This window comes from Aquarana catesbeiana, linkage group LG01 (genome assembly GCF_042186555.1).
Source record: "Aquarana catesbeiana isolate 2022-GZ linkage group LG01, ASM4218655v1, whole genome shotgun sequence".
Taxonomy (NCBI): domain Eukaryota; kingdom Metazoa; phylum Chordata; class Amphibia; order Anura; family Ranidae; genus Aquarana; species Aquarana catesbeiana.
Window position 1 is genome coordinate 863,174,551 of NC_133324.1, and position 17,436 is coordinate 863,191,986.

General features: G+C 43.2%; 1 protein-coding gene across 3 annotated transcripts in view; it reads right to left on the bottom strand.

Moving 5' to 3' along the window:
• PACRGL (parkin coregulated like) overlaps positions 1–17,436 on the bottom strand; it is a 105,261-nt gene that overhangs the window by 18,894 nt on the left and 68,931 nt on the right. For all 3 annotated transcript variants that reach the window (XM_073609408.1, XM_073609394.1, XM_073609402.1), the window contains 2 exons: positions 11,515–11,622; positions 7,105–7,185 (listed from right to left, as the gene is read on the bottom strand). In XM_073609408.1, coding sequence (XP_073465509.1) covers positions 7,105–7,185; positions 11,515–11,622 — 189 coding nt within the window. The remainder of the gene's footprint in view (positions 1–7,104; positions 7,186–11,514; positions 11,623–17,436) is intronic.

The following is a 17,436-nucleotide window of genomic DNA, read 5'->3' on the forward strand; positions in this document are numbered from 1 at the left end:
GCCTCAACTCATGCACCCAGATCAGGTGGGATTTATCCCCAAGCGCCAGGCCTCAGATGCAATTTGCCAGTTTGTAGACCTCATCCACTGGGCCGAGCACCTCCGAACGCCTTCTCTGCTGATCTCCCTTGATGCAGAGAAAGCGTTTGACAGGGTTCATTAGGGATACCTAGAGGCTGTCTTGAGGAAGTTTGGCATAGAAGGTACATTCTTACAGGCCACCCTGGGTCTATACACTACCCCCAGCGCCAAAGTCTGGACATCAGGCATTCTCTCTGACTCCTCGATCACTAATGGCACCTGACAGGGATGTCCCCTCTTGTCCCTGATTTTTGCTTTAGTGATCGAACCCCTGGCTCAAGCAATTCACTCCAATGCTCTCATTTCCGGGATTTCAGTTGGGGACACCCCCCCATAAAATAGGTCTCTACTCGGACATCATCATCACACTCACTGATCCACTTCATTCAATACCCCCCTTATCCCAGATACTAGCTGACTTTAATTTGATATCTATGTACAAACAAAACCACTCTAAATCATCCACGATCGGCATCACCCTCACTTAAACTGGACATTACCAAAATATCACCCTTCTCCTGGTTTCCTACCTCTACTATGACATACTTAGACATTCAACTGGTATCTCCTTCCTCCATGCTTCTCTGAACGAACCTCTCCTCTCTGCTCCAGAAACTTCAATCCATAAGCTCATCCATGATGTCTATTACTACATCTTGGGCCGGACCTATATCCTTGGCTAAGATGTTTCTCCTCCTGCATATCCTCTACTTATTTAGGACCCTACTGCTACCACTGCTACCAATAGATCTCACCAAAATTCAACAAATTTTTAATTCCTTTATCTGGGCAGCCCACAAGCCTCGACTAAAAGCTTAAATTTTTAAGCACACCTACGGCTTTCTCTGGCCTGGGAGCACCCAATATTAAACGGTATTACAAGACAGTCCTCCTGGACCAAGCAAAACAGTGGTGGTCCCATTGCACTTCCTTATGGCTCCAAATTTAGTCAACAGCACTCTCCTGGGCCACACACCTGCTATTGGCAGCTATATGGATGCAATTCCTCCCACGTTCCTTCTTACCCACTGTAAATGCCACAACCTCAGTCTGGAAGGCCTTACATCAAACCTCCCAAGGAATCCACAACGACGCCTTTCGGCCTCTTCCAATCCTCTCTATGCAACTTTCCCCAGATCTACCTATTCAGAACTGGTCCACTGCAGGAATTTGCAGGCAACAAAGCCTCAAAAATTTCCAAGAACTATTGCAGACCTACAGTCTGCCCAGTAAAGACTTCTACATTTTTCTCAGAATCCACCACATCCTCTCATCAGTGCCCGCCTCCACAGTAACAATCCATAAGGACCTGATTTCATACTACAAACAAATAACAACTAAAACCAAATGAATTTCCTACGTCTACAACATTCTTTCTAGACCTACAGCCGCAAGTAAATCCACCAGCATGATATACTGGGAATCAAAGTTACAAATGTCCTTTCCTCCACGGGCATGATACCGTGCTCTTCGGCTTTCTAATACCTTCTCCAAAAATGTATCCCACTGGGAAACGCCCATGAAAATTTTCCACAAATGATACTATGCACCTGACAGACTGGCATGCATCTTTCCATCCCACTCCCTAAATTGTTGGCGGAATTGGGATACCATTGGGGACATCCTTCATATATGGTGGAATTGCCCCCTCATAGCCCCTTTCTGGAAGTCAGTATCTGCTTTAATAGCTGATGTGACCCATACTAACAGACAACTGACCCCGCAAATGGCTCTCTTTGGACTTGACGCCTACCCCTGGCCCACAACATACATACCAACAATACAACAGATCTTAATCGCAGCGCGTATAGTAATAGCTCGTGCCTGGAAAGATCCACTCCCACCAATGGCCATCTCCCTCATTTCTGCTTTAAATGAACACTGCCACATGGAATATCTCTTCTCCAAATCTCACCTAATGGCAGAGAAGATTCACAGACAGTGGGCTCCTTGGCTGGCTCATGCCAGAAGTATTAAGTTCCCATAAATGAAGTCATACTCCTATCTGACTACTTTTGAACATTGGAAAATATCCCCTTTACTGTTCGGAACACACAGAGCCAAGTGGGAACACTTACCTTATTTTCCTTGCAACGTTATGTCCGTATGTTTACTTTATTAAATGTTTCCTAGGTATCTAAGCTGGTTGCTAGGCATCTTATATATTTGAGAAAAAATTGTGCTACCGGCGCAAAAAACTAAATCTAAGACCAATAGTCTAGTTTGCTGCAATCAAAAATACATGCCGCCCTAGGGTTGGATATTAAATATGAATTAATGTGTGGATTGCGCTAACTCCTAAAAAATTATTAAATGCCATACCACTTCTATTAACCAAAAAATATTATTATAGATACAAATCTATTATCTATTTATATGTGAACTCCTTGCGGGTGTTTTTCTTCGTGCTGACAATATACATATATGTGCCCAAACTTCACCACAATATAACTCCCCATGTGTAAAGGGTCTATGTGCAATATTAACAACAAATAGTTATCAATAATTAAAGTGCAAGTGCCAAATATAAAAAATGTGAAAGGAAGAAAAATTAAGGATGAGGTGGAGAATAAACCAAAATTTACAAATATTAATATTAGGTAAGCAAACAACTCAATCCAATAAGTCCATACATAAAAAATATATATATATGTGTATAGCAAAGTGCAGTGAATGTCCACAGTGAGTCCTCAATTCCTTCCAATGGTGACCTTCCTCAGTAGTATTTAAATACTTCCACTTCCACCATATAGTGACTACATCACCACCTAGTGAAATGGCCACTCACCAGATATAAACAATTATGCGCCTTTGGTTCATTAATTTCAGATAACCACTCCGTTTTTGAAGGGTCCAACAACAGCCTTTCCAAGCAGTGTACTAGTGCCTCTTGCTCTATTGGTTCTCATGAAACATATAGATAGCCATCATGGTGTAGTATGTAACTATGCTTTTATTAAAAAAGTTAAAAAACACACATTTGAACTCACATGTTCAGGTGCCTCCGAGCTGGCACCAAGCTAATCCAGTCGTGTACGTGGAGTGGGGACTATCAGTCTATCTGTCCCTATACTTCCTCTTAGTGACGTGAGTTCCAAGCCTCGTTCTCATTCTTGCCAAGAACGGCTGGATTAGCTTGGTGCCAGCTTAGAGGCACCTGAACATGTGAGTTCAAATGTGTTTTTTAACTTTTTTAATAAAAGCATAGTTACATACTACACCATGATGGCTATCTATATGTTTCATGAGAACCAATAGAGCAAGAGGCACTAGTACACTGCTTGGAAAGGCTGTTGTTGGACCCATCAAAAACTGAGTGGTTATCCGAAATTAATGAACCAAAGGCACATAATTGTTTATATCTGGTAAGTGGCCATTTCACTAGGTGGTGGTTTAGTCACTATATGGTGGAAGTGGAAGTATTTAAATACTACTGAGGAACGTCACCATTGGAAGGAATTGATCACTCACTGTGGATATTCACTGCACTTTGCTATACACATATATATATTTTTTATGCATGGACTTATTGGATTGAGTTGTTTGCTTATCTAATATGAATATTTGTAAATTTTGGTTTATTCTCCACCTCATCCTTAATTTTTCTTCCTTACACATTTTTTATATTTGGCACTTGCACTTTAATTATTGATATAACTATTTGTTGTTAATATTGCACATAGACCCTTTACACAGGGGCATTATATTGTGGTGAAGTTTGGGCACATATATGTATATTGTCAGCACGAAGAAAAACACTTGCAAGGAGTTCACATATAAATAGATAATATATTTATATATATAATAATATTTTTTTGGTTAATAGAAGTGGTATGGTATTTATTAATTTTTTAGGAGTTAGCGCAATCCACACATTAATTCATCTTATATATTCGCCACTCTCCTTTCTCCTATCTTAGACCCCCTACTCCCACCCCCCCAACCAGTCTTTGACGCCTCCCCTGTAGATTGCACGTACCAACATGTGGGACACCCATGGTTTACTTCTACTAAGGAGTTATTAAATTGTTATGTGTTTGCAACTCCATATCTAGGAGGGAATCCCTCTCTTGTCTTTGATATGGTATTTGTACCTTGTATCTTTTGCTTTTGATCTAATAAAAATCAATTGAGAACAAAGGTAAAGTTGGCCGTGTTGCCCCCACCTCCCGATACAAATTGCTCCCAGATGGGGTGTCTGGGTGTGGGGATAACACCCATACAGATCGGTTAATACTATTACTTCCTCATTGTTCTAGTTTAGGTGCGACCTGAGTTATGTTAATGCAACCACTCAAGTGATTATCTGACATATGTTCAAATGTATAATGGATATTGACGTTGTTTTCTTATTTTTCTGTATTTAAATTTAGTATAGAAAACCTAATAAAAAACAATAAAATGAAAAAAAAAAAAAAAAAACCTGGAAGTGGATTGGTTCCTATGCAGGGCTGCACCACATTTTTCACTCTCCAGTTTTAGTAATTCTCCCCCCGTTGTGTCAGTGAGAGGCTGCTGCATGATAAAGATTGGAGAGGCAACAATGGCTGGACCATGGGAGCCTATGGGTGACAGACTTTCCAGCTATTAACAAGCGTTCACTCCTTTCCCCTGCAGCTACCACTCACCGACAGGGAATCACGACTTGACCAAAGCAAGGCTGAAAATAGGTATATACATGTAGGGCAGCACAGTGGCTAAGATGTTAGTATTTCCACCTAGCAGCACTAGGGTTGTCAGTTTGAATCCCAACCATGGCACTACCTGCCTGGAGTGTGCATCTTGCATGCGTGGGTTTCCTCTGGGTCCTCTGGTTTCCTACCACACTCCAAAGACATGCTAGTAGGTTAGTTGGCTCCTGCCAAAATTGGCCCTAGTATGTGTATGTATGAATGTGAGTTAGGGACCTTAGATTGTAAGCTCTTTTAGGGCAGAGACTGATGTACAATATACAGAATCTCACAAAAGTGAGTACACCCCTCAAATGTTTCTAAATATTTTATTATATCTTTTCATGTGACAACACTGAAGAAATTACACTTTGCTTCAATGTAAAGTAGTGAGTGTACAGCTTGTATAACAGTGTAAATTTTCTGTTCCCTCAAAATAACTCAACACACAGTCATCAATGTCTAAACCGCTGGCAACAAAAGTGAGTACACCCCTAAGTGAAAATGTCCAAATTGGGCCCAATTAGCCATTTTCCCTCCCAATGTCATGTGACTTGTTAGTGTTACAAGGTCTCAGGTGTGAATGGGGGGCAGGTGTGTTAAATGTTGGTGTTATCGCTCTCTCATACTGGTCACTTGAAGTTCCACATGGCACCTCATGGCAAAGAACTCTCTAAGGATCTGAAAAAAAGAATTGTTACTCTACATAAAGATGGCCTAGGCTATAAGAAGATTGCCGAGACCCTGAAACGGAGCTGCAGCACGGTGGGCAAGACCATACAGCAGTTTAACGGGACAGGTTCCACTCAGAACAGGCCTCGCCATGGTTGACCAAAGTTGAGTGCACGTGCTCAGCATCATATCCAGAGGTTGTCTTTGGGAAACAGACGTATGAGTGCTGCCAGCATTGCTGCAGAGGTTGAAGGGGTGGGGGGTCAGCCTGTCAGTGCTCAGACCATACGCCACACACTGCATCAAATTGGCCTGCATGGCTGTCGTCCCAGAAGGAAGCCTCTTCTAAAGATGATGCACAAGAAAGCCTGCAAACAGTTTGCTGAAGACAAGCAGACTAAGGACATGGATTACTGGAACCATGTCCTGTGGTCTTATGGGACCAAGATAACCTTATTTGGTTCAGATGGTGTCAAGCATGTATGTCAGCCGGCAACCAGGTGAGGAGTACAAAGACAAGTGTGTCTTGCCTACAGTCAAACACGGTGGTGGGAGTGTCATGGTCTGGGGCTGCACGAGTGCTACCAGCACTGGGGAGCTACAGTTCATTGAGGGAACCATGAATGCCAACATGTACTGTGACATAATGAAGCAGAGCATGATCCCCTCCCTTCCGAGACTGGGCCGCAAGGCAGTATTCCAACATGATAATGAACCCCAAACACACCTCCAAGATGTCCACTGCCCTGCTAAAGAAGCTGAGGGTAAAGGTGATGGACTGGCCAAGCATGTCTCCAGACCTAAACCCTATTGAGCATCTGTGGGGCATCCTCAAACAGAAGGTGGAGAAGCAAAAGGTCTCTAACATCCACCAGCTCCATGATGGACTGGAAGAGGACTCCAGTGGCAACCTGTGAAGCTCTGGTGAACTCCATGCCCAAGAGGGTTAAGGCAGTGCTGAAAAATAATGGAGGCCACACAAAATATTGACACTTTGGGCCCAATTTTGACATTTTCACTTAGGGATGTACTCACTTTTGTTGCCGGCGGTAATGGCTGCGTGTTGAGTTATTTTGAGGGGACAGCAAATTTACACTGTTTTACAAGCTGTACACTCACTACTTTACATTGTAGCAAAGTGTCATTTTTTTCAGTGTTGTCATATGAAAAGATATAATAAAATATTTACAAAAATGTGCGGGGTGTACTCCCTTTTGTGAGATACTGTATATATCAGTGCATGGAGGCACCCATATATGACTACTGCATACCGGGGGTGCGTTGCTGCTTAGCAGAGTGATTGTGCCTTGCTGATTCACTCATCTTACTGAATGTCTTCCAGACAAGAGTTGTCTGAAAACTGGCTTGACATTCTCTAATGATGTGAAACATTCACAATGCTCATGGTAGACACAGACATGATTTAGGGTGCCTAGTTGGTTTTTATCCATGGTGGTAAAGTTGAGTTTCTTTTACTCCAAATAATAATGTGAGTGCCAGCATGTGCCCTATTGATGAATGCACCCATCCAATGTAATACATCTGCAGATAATTCACAGCTTAGTGCTTCACTGCAGAGCAATACAAGGTTTTTGTAATTTCAAGGCTGTTAATTCAGCTCATAATAATCTTTTTTGTTTAATGCACATCTTCATGTTTAGAATGTATTATCAGAAATTACCTTCCCACCATAATGCTCCAATTTCTGTAAAGCAGTCGTGACTGAATCTTTATGTTTTTTGTCCATTAGTCTTTTGGAGAGCTGTCAAAAGAAAATACAAACATGAAACACGGATCTTTTTTTTTTGCCATGAAACACATATATTAAAGCAAACCTGTAGTGTGAAAATAAAAAGCTCAGGATGAATAGTTCCCACGCTAGAATTACCTTTTAACTCTTTCGCTGCTAGAGCTGTTTTAGATTTTTTTGAACACATGTTTAAAACATAATAATTTTAGCCATGAAAATTTAACACCCAAAAACATCATATATTTTATGAAAGCAGACCCCCTAAATTAATTAATTAAGTTAATTTTAGGACACACAAACACAAATTAGCCAATTGTTTGGGTAAAATACAATAGATGAGGTTGTGCCATCTAAATAGATACCCAACATGTCAAACCTTAACCCCTTGACGCCGGCCGCACGCATATATTAGGCCACTCGGCGGGTGGACCTCAACACTGAGCAGCCTCATATATGCGGCCCTGTTAAAACAACTTACTGTGCTGAGAGCATGCTCCCTGAACGCCCCCCAACATGGCAGCCGGAGGGTACCAGAAAGCTCCTGATGCAAACTTGAGATCAGGGGCTTTCCAGTCATGTGATTGCTGTGACAGCCAATCACATGACCTGAATGCCCGCCTCCACCAACCGGGTTTTAAAACTGTTAAAGGGCTGGGAGGCGGTCGGCGTGAAAAAGTTAAAATTCTGTGCCTCTGAAATGGTGACAGACTTCAGTACCCTATATTTTATATAGGCAACGCTTTAAAAGCTCCTATAGGTCATCAGTTTAGAGTTACTCAGGAGCTCTGATGCCAAAATGATTACGCTCACTCCACCGTGCCTGGCAATATATAACATGTAGATCGCAATCGACATTTTCATGCGTACATGTGTGTACCCTATATTGCCAAAAGTATTGTGACGCCTGCCTTTACATGCACATGAACTTTAATGGCATCCCAGTCTTAATCCGTAGGGTTCAATATTGAGTTGGCCCACCCTTTTGAACTCTAATGCCCCGTACACACGGTCGGATTTTCCGATGGAAAATGTCCGATCGGAGCGTGTTGTCGGAAATTCCGACCGTGTGTGGGCTCCATCGGACATTTTCCATCGGATTTTCCGACACACAAAGTTGGAGAGCAGGAGATAAAATTTTCCGACAACAAAATCCGTTGTCGGAAATTCCGATCGTGTGTACACAAATCCGACGGACAAAGTGCCACGCATGCTCAGAATAAATAAAGAGATGAAAGCTATTGGCCACTGCCCCGTTTATAGTCCCGACGTACGTGTTTTACGTCACCGCGTTTAGAACGATCGGATTTTCCGACAACTTTGTGTGACCGTGTGTATGCAAGACAAGTTTGAGCCAACATCCGTCGGAAAAAATCCTAGGATTTTGTTGTCGGAATGTCCGAACAAAGTCCGACCGTGTGTACGGGGCATAACAGTTTCAACTCTTCTGGGAAGACTGTCCACAAGGTTTAGGAGTGTGTCTATGGGAATGTTTGACCATTCTTCCAGAAGTGCATTAGTAAGGTCAGGCATTGATGTTGGACAAGAAGGCCTGGCTCGCAGTCTGTCCTCTAATTCACCCCAAAAGTGTTCTATCGGGTTGAGGTCAGGACTCTGTGCAGGCCAGTCAAGTTCCTCCAACCCAAACTCACTCTTTTTTTGGACCTTGCTAAAAATTAAAATATAAAAACTCCTTGCATGATGATGCCACCATGAAGTGTACATTTACATGAACTTGTCTGCTTTCAGAAAATATATAATATTTTTGGGGGGGTGGGGGGTTATGCAATCTTCAGGCCTAAATTGATCTTTTAAGCATGGGTGCAAAAACAGCTCTGGTAGCAAAAGGGTTAATCCTGCACAGATAGGACAGTGTTCTACTCTCCCGTAGTGGACAAGCTGCAAAGCCTATTGACAAGGAGGTCTGCTTCAGGGGGCCTCTATATATCAGTGTGAATGTGTCCACAGACAGCGGCGAGCCCACAGTCCTTGTAGGATAAGTGTGATCAGAGCACTTAGTCTTCCGGGAAACACAGCCTTCACCTCACTGGACTAGTAGAGACCCAATCAGCACTGCAGGCGTGTATCTACAGAGGCAGTGTGTGAAGAGTAACTACACAGCCAAGCCGCCGCCATCCCAATTGAACAGCCCCCTTCAGGCTTCAGATAAAAGCCATTGATGGTCTAACCATCCGCTCGGACTATCTACAAATGCCGGGCTCCACCCAGCCTGAGTTAGGCGGAGCTCCGTGGAAACCAGAAGTTCCAAGGGTAAATGTCCCTGCCTCACATTTTAGTTTGGTTTCTTAACAAAAACTGAATGGATTTTTGTCATGATTTTTATCAGTGGACGAAAATGTGGTGAACTTTTCGTCTCTGTAAAAATGGCACCGATGAAAATTTTGACAAAAACGTTTTTAGTTATAACGAAATTAACTCTGCTCATCACTGTTGTTGAAATTGTTAATATGACCCCAACGATTAGAAAACCGAAGGATTGTTCTTAAGATGAAATATTTCAAACAAAAATTCTACTGGTGTATAGGCAACTTTACCAAAACAGGAATTGATGAAAAATCTCCCCAGTGAGGAGACGGATAACAATAAGGCCCCCTTCACACTGGCAAAGTCCACCAGCGGATCTGCCTGCTCAGCAGGGGAACTCTCCGCTAATCCCCTAAAGCAGACACGGACACAGCCTGCTGTTCTCTATGGGGCTATCAGATGGAAACGGACTGCCTGTCCATTTCCATCCGACTGTCATTCGGAGCCGATCGACAGATGGGGAACGGATACCCAATCTGTCTGTTTTTAGCAGACAGGTTCGGAATGGGTGTCGGCGGGTGTCAGCAGACACATGTTCACTGACATCCGCCGCTCCATAGAGAGCTATGGATGGTCTGATAAGGTCCACCTGGAAGGGGCCTTTGTTGGCAGAAGTTCTGGGTCATATCCACTTGAAAGAAAACTAAAAACAGAAATCATTTTAGCTTGAGTTGGGCTTGTAGTAAGGCACTCCTGTAACATGCTAATGACACCAGGCCAGGCAATATCATTTAGAGTTCTGATGACAACATTTTACAACTCATCTGGCACTTCGTATTATTGAAAACACTGGTAGCCCCACCAGGAGAGGTTTCAGGCCAGGAACAGACATTCACCACCTACCATAAGCCTCAGTTCACTGTACACCACATGTGAGTCGCATAGGAACTGCATTGCATTCCTGTGCAGTTCACATGCGGTTCAGTTTGGTGCGATTTGAGCCCATTCATTTTGAATGGGCTCAAATCCCACCGCATGGCACCAAAGAAGTGCATGCACCTTTTTTTGGAGCCACATTGAACTGGAACGCATAGTTGTTTTGTAGGCAAATACACTGCATTTGGGGTGTTGTTAACTTTGTATTGACAACCGTAGCAGATCGCAAGGGCAAAGATGTGCAGGAAACAAGGAGTGTGAACCTAGCCTAAATTGAGTTGTGTCAAGGGAATCTTTTTGTTTCACCTACAATACTCACCTACAATGTTACATCTTGTAAAAAGGCTTCTTAATAGGATCTGAATAGAGGAAAGTTTATAACATAGGTCTTACATCTAGGTTGCTATTCCACCAGACAAAAGATTTCTAAACACATCAAATTCACATTCCCTCTCTCTCCTTCCGCATTATAGCTCTTTCCTCTACTAGGAGTGTCTACTCATTGTCTGTGCTGGAGCAGCTCTTTCACATAAACCTTTTATTTAGCTGCTGAGGGAGGAGCAAAGGGGAATACTATAGAGCAGGGATATGCAATTAGCGGACCCCCAGCTGTTGCAGAACTACAAGTCCCATGAGGCATAGCAAGACTGTGACAGCCACAAGCATGACACCCAGAGGCAGAGCATGATGGGACTTGTAGTTTTGCAACAGCTGGGGGTCCGCTAATTGCATATCCCTGCTATAGAGTGTCACTTAACTGACAGCTCTGAGTCTGCTGATATCACATCCAAGATGGCAGTGCCCAGCGGCAATTTCAGGGCATTTGAATGTCTGCACAAGGGAGGCTTTTACAGCTAAATAACATGCATAAAATATAATATGAGCATTTAATGTCTTATGGGAAGATCTGCGTTGCAATGAATGGTCTAGAAACGGGGGTGGGGGGGGATTTACTAAAGCTGGTGAGTGCAAAATCTGGTGCAGCTCTGCATAGAAACCAATCAGCTTCCAGGTTTTATTGTCAAAGCTTAATTGAAGTTAGAAGCTGACTGGTTACTATGCACAGCTGCACCAGATTCTGAGTGCACCAGTTTTAGTAAATCTCCCCCAGGGTCTCTTCAAAAAGTTATTTTCAGAACTTACACTGGTGAGCAGATTCTTTAGATGAATGTTTAATGCTGGACCAACAACAGCACTAAGCTGTACCAAGCCATTCAAACCTTTTTCAAACACGGCACCATCTGAGTGTACCTGAGAATCAAGACACATCATTAGTTTAAATATTGAAGCAGTACTAAATTAAATTATATAGAACACAATTTATAGCAATTTAGCAGTATGTAATCAATATAAACAAGGTAAAGTGCTCACCAAAAAGAAGAGACTATATGCTGTCCTTTGAAGATGTCCTTTGAAAAGTCCCGTGCCACAGGTTCTATTTCATGAAGCTACAACAGCACTTAAGATACTGTACTGTAAATAGTATTTTAGGAATGCTAAAGTGGCCTTTAAAGTTTAACTTTATTTTAACCACTTCATGCCCTTAGGCCGTATAAACAGTATACAACCGCATTCATGATCGTTGTGTCATTTTTTTAGGCCAGCGATGCCCCTCTCCCACTGCCATTTCCAAGCTCTCTTGTCCCACTGAGGATCCCGGGGGCCCACTGTGGGCAGTTGCGCTGGCTGACCATAGAAAAGAAGAAGGACCATCCATTCCCTGAACTTCTCTATGATACTATATATAAAACCAGTAGAGACGAGGATTTTGTCACTTTCGGTTTCAGCTGTTTGTTTACTGGCTGTTAACAGCTAGTAAAGCAGCCGATCAAACCCATCTCAGTTTGGTCAGCTGCTTTGGAGGGCAGGAGAGATCTGGGGTCTATTCTAGAGATCTCGGGTCTCATAGACCGCAGATCTTTCAGTAAAAAGAGTACCTATCACTGCCAGTGCTATCATAAGGGATGTTGTTAATTTCTTGTGTAAGCAATAAAGTCGATCCAAAATAAAAAAATGAAAGACACACTAAAAAAAGTGCATAAAAAAAAAAAAATAATAAAAAAAAAAAAAAGAAAAGTAAAGCACTCCTGACCCCCTGTGCTCATGCTAAAATATGAACGCATACGTAGGTTCTGCACGTATATGTATAAGGTGATCACAACACACGTGAGGTTTTGTAGCAAACGTCAGAGTGATGCAATCTAGCACCAGCAATCACACTTAATACCCCTTTTACACTGGGACGGTTTTCAGACGATTTATCGCTAGAAACAGCCTCTGCTAAGCCCCTGAAAACCGCCTCTTTTTCATTCCAGTGTGCCTTTTCACACTGGGGCGGTGCGCTTGCGGGACAGGAAAAGAAAAGTCCTGCAAGCAGCATCTTTGGGGAGGGTTGGGAGCGCTGTATACAGCTCTCCCAAAACGCCCCTGCCCATTGGAATGAATGGGCAGCGCTTTCAAAGCGCCTTAAAAGCGATTTGAAAGAGCTGCAAAACACTAGTTTTAACCCCTTTTTTAGGGTTAAAAGTTCCCCACTAGCAGCCGCAAAGCGGTGCAAAAGCTAAAACAGGCAGCGCTCTACCGCGAACGCGGCCCCAGTGTGAAAGGGGTCCTACTCTTAACTAGTAAATGGCAAGGACTTTAACCCCTTTTTTGGGGTTAAAAGCTCCCCGCTAGCGGCCAAAAACTGGCGCAAAATCGCCGCTTAAACAGCGGTAAAGCGCCACTTTACCGCAAACGCAGCCGCAGCCCCAGCGTGAAAGGGGTCTTACTCTAAACTGGTAACCGGTAAGGACTTTGAAAGTGTCGCCTATGGTTAATTTAATGTATCATAGTTTGTCCCCATTCCACCGGTGTGCGCAATTTTAAACCGTGATATGTTAGGTATCTACAGTGGGGAAAATAATTAGTTGATTCCCTGCAGATTTTGTAAGTTTGCCCACTTACAAAGAAATGAAGGTTCTATCCTTTTTATCATAGGTGTATTTTAAATGATAGAGACAGAATATCAACCAAATTTGGTACACAGATTAGTGCTTTCAATTTAAGAAGGTGCTCCTAACGACAACTCGTTATCTGTGTAAAAGACACCCGATGACCACGCCCCCTAAAACGTCACAGTCCCAGCATGCCCAGGGACTGTGACGGCATAAGGGGGCGGGGTCACCGCCTATATAAGTCAGAGCGGAGCGCCCAGAGTGCATTCCAGCCGGAGAGAGCGTCGTGTCAACATCAGAAGAAGAGAAGAGGGAAGAAGGCAGCTCCTCCGCTATAGCAAAAGAGCGGCAAAAGAGCAGAAGATAGCGGAGGAGCCCGGCAGAAGACCCGGAGAGCACGGAAGAGCCGGAAGAAGACCCCCAAAGTCGGAAGAAGACCCCCGGAGCTGTCTAATAAAATACTTTAAAAATCTGTGTAGTGTTTTTTTTATTTACACTTTTTCCCTAGGTGAATGGGTAGGGGTACAATGTACCCCATACTCATTCACATAGGGTGGGGGGCCGGGATCTGGGGGCCCCCTTATTAAAGGGGGCTCCCGGATTCCAATAAGCCCCCCGCCCACAGACCCCGACAACCAACGGCCAGGGTTGTCGGGAAGAGGCCCTTGTCCTCATCAACATGGGGACAAGGTGCTTTGGGGTGGGGGGCCGCAGGGCGCCCCCTCCCCCAAAGCACCCACCCCCCATGTTGAGGGCATGCGGACTGGTACGGCTCAGGAGGGGGGGGGGAGCCGCTCGCCCGTCCCCACCCCCTTTCCTGACCGACCGGGCTGCGTGCTCGGATAAGGGTCTGGTATGGATTTTGAGGGGGACCCCACGCCGTTTTTTCGGCGTAGGGGTTCCTCTTAAAATCCATACCAGACCGAAGGGCCTGGTATGCCCCTGGGGGGGAACCCATGCCATTTTTTTATTTAAAATTTGGCGTGGAGTTCCCCCTCAAGATTCATACCGAACAGTGCGAGTCGGCACCCTGTCGGGTTGCCATGGAAATGGCAAACCGCAGCCAAACGCGACCGCAGCTAATCGCACTGTGCAAATGCAGCTGATCACAGTGCCTGGAGTCTTGAACTCCACAGGAAAAAAAAACATGCTTTTAACTGCGGCAGAATAGCCGTCCGTGTGAAAGGCGCCTAATTTAAAATACACCTATGATAAAAATTATAGACTCTTCATTTCTTTGTAAGTGGGCAAACTTACAAAATCAGCAGGGGATCACATAATTATTTCCCCCACTGTATTTATTCAATGTAGCATCATCTTTTATATATATTTTTAAAAAATGGGTATTATAGTGTGTTTGTGTGCACTAAAATTTATTATATATTTATTTTATTTTTTTCCTATAAAATTTGCATTTGATAAACCACTGTGCAAATATCGTGAAAAAATTGTAACAGCCACCATTTTATTCTCAAGGGACTTTGCTTTCAGAAAATATATAACCTTTGGGGATTCTAGGTAATTTTCTAGCAAATGCTGATTTTTCCATGTATGTGAGAAATATTAGAATTGGAATTTTGACAGAAAAGCCCTTCTCTTCTGCTAAAAAATACTTTCCTTTTGCTCCTAGCAATCTTTTTTTTCTAGAATAGTGCATCTACAATTCACACTACCACTATCTGTAAAATGGTAAAAACAGAACCGGCCAAATTTCATTCAGTCTATGCCCAGGCTAACTGGGGGAAGTCGTGGAGAAGATGGCAGCTGGCATATTGCCATGGGACAGGTCTGAATTGGAGCAATGGAGCAGGAAGGCAAATACAGAGGGGAGGCAGCCATTAAGTACATATATCAAAGAAAGAAAATTAGCTATTGCACTGACTAGAACCCAACCGTCATTTAAAGGGGCACAAACGAGGGCCAGGAGAGTGGTAGGGAACACCAGGTGAAGTGGATGCAGCTCCTCTCAAATTAGGTCTTGAGATCCTAATGCACATATACAACAACAACAAAAAAACAAACACAAGAGGGCACCTCCATCTAGGTGTAGCGATGTATTAATTTATCATTATTTATGAATAAAATCGCTACATCTAGATGGAGGCGCCCTCATGTTTGTTTTTTATTGTGTACTCATATGCTATGGAAAAAGCTGCCTAACTATGGCTATATGATAGTTCTAAAATCAGGTACCACACCATTTTATTTAAACATGCTTGAAAACTATACCTACAATGAAAAAATTGCATTTCACAAAATTTAGTAAATAAGCAATTTCTTTGCAATGCAGAATAACATTTTTAAAAGCTGCCACTGACAGCACCTTTCATCAAGTAGGAGGACAACACTACAAGGACTGCAGTGAATTCACTGGAACGTTGTCAACCCCAGCAGCCAAATAAGGCTACGTGACTACCACACTGTCACTGCTAACAATCCTAATACTGACTGTAGAGCTAGCATTATAATCCAACAGGATGCCCTGCACCCAGAGGAAGCACCCTCAGAGCACCCACTTGGATCCTGCCTCCAACAGAGAAAAAACAATGGCAGCCCCTGAAATAACATCACAATGATTTCTTTGGAAAGTTTAAAAATGGCATGTACTGGGAGGAGAGGAAGCTGCCAGGGGAATACAGATAAAAGCGTTATTGCAGCTTTATGAATCAGCACTGTAGATATTTATAAAACTGAATGGGTATCTGTTCACAGGTCTGAACTTCACAAATCCCTTAGAGAACATACGCTGTCAAAGTTTTTGCTCAAACATTCAATATAGCGGCACAACAATCCCCGATGAAGCATGTCTGATCACATGAAACAAGCCAAGTCTCCCCACCTTGCTATTTTGTTGCATTTACAATCAGGATTTCAGCTTACACCATGCAGTTTTGAAAAACCACAAAACCACCATTTGTAATTGATTTATTGTTTGGCGAAAAAACTGCAAGGACATACATAACTGTGGCCTATTTGTATTATCAGCAACTTTGACTCCATTTATTCTATCCTATTCTATGGTTCAACCTATTCTACAGCTGCAAAGGTAATCCCATTTGTTTCTAAGATTGTTTTATTAAGAAGTTTTATACAATACATCATAAAACAATACAGAGGGGTTGATTAACTAAAACTGCATAGTGCAAAATCTGGTGCAGCTCTGCACAGAAACCAATCAGCTTCCAGGTTTTATTGTCATAAGTTTAATTGAACAAGCTGACGTTAGAAGCTGATTGGCTACCATGCACAGCTGTACCAGATTTTCCACTATAAATCTGGAGCATATATATACACACAGAAAATAGATGCTTGCCTTTTTCTTGTTCATACATCACGGGACACAGAGACTTGATAATTACTTAGTGGGTTAGATAGTCACCATCAGGTGATTGGACACTGGCAAGCCTAATTACAAGGCGAGTTCTTCCCCTATATAACCCCTCCCATATGGAGAGTACCTCAGTTTTTTCGCCAGTATCTAAGGTGGTTGGTCATGCTAGAAGATGTGCTAAGAAGAAAGCTTTGTTTGATGGTCTCTGTGGGGGGCCTAGGAGCTATACAACCGGATCCATACCTCGGGCCAATATATATGCCTAAGATGGATGGTACCCGGGCCTCATGTGTGAAGAAACAAGGTTTTGCCTGTAATGTCTCTCTTTGAGGACTGGGCTCTGGGATCCAGTGCTTTGGTGCACAAATTAAGTTGCGGGAAAAGTTTTTCTGGCAGAGTCTTCTACAGGTCCAGAGAAGAGGATCCTGTGAGTAGGAATCCAGAACCCTGAAGGTTGGCACAACGCTACCCGCCGTGATGGGTGAAGGTGGGATCTGTCTGTTATCAGCAGTCCTGCGGCGGGGATAAGGTAGGTGAAGACAATCATAAAGTATACACATTATGGATTATCTTCTTTTGAGTAGTTGCATGTCTTACCTGGTTTCCGCCACTAGAGGGAGTAAGAACATACCTGGTGTATACTTACATGCCATCCAGGATACACGCTCAGTGAAGCTGGTCTAAGAAGCCGCTTACCTCCTCCGCTGCAGGCTCTACCACATAATATAAAAGGGGGGGATCCCACGCTGTCCGGGGGTCCCGCACAGTTCTCAGAGAATCCCCTTTCTCCCCCCTCAC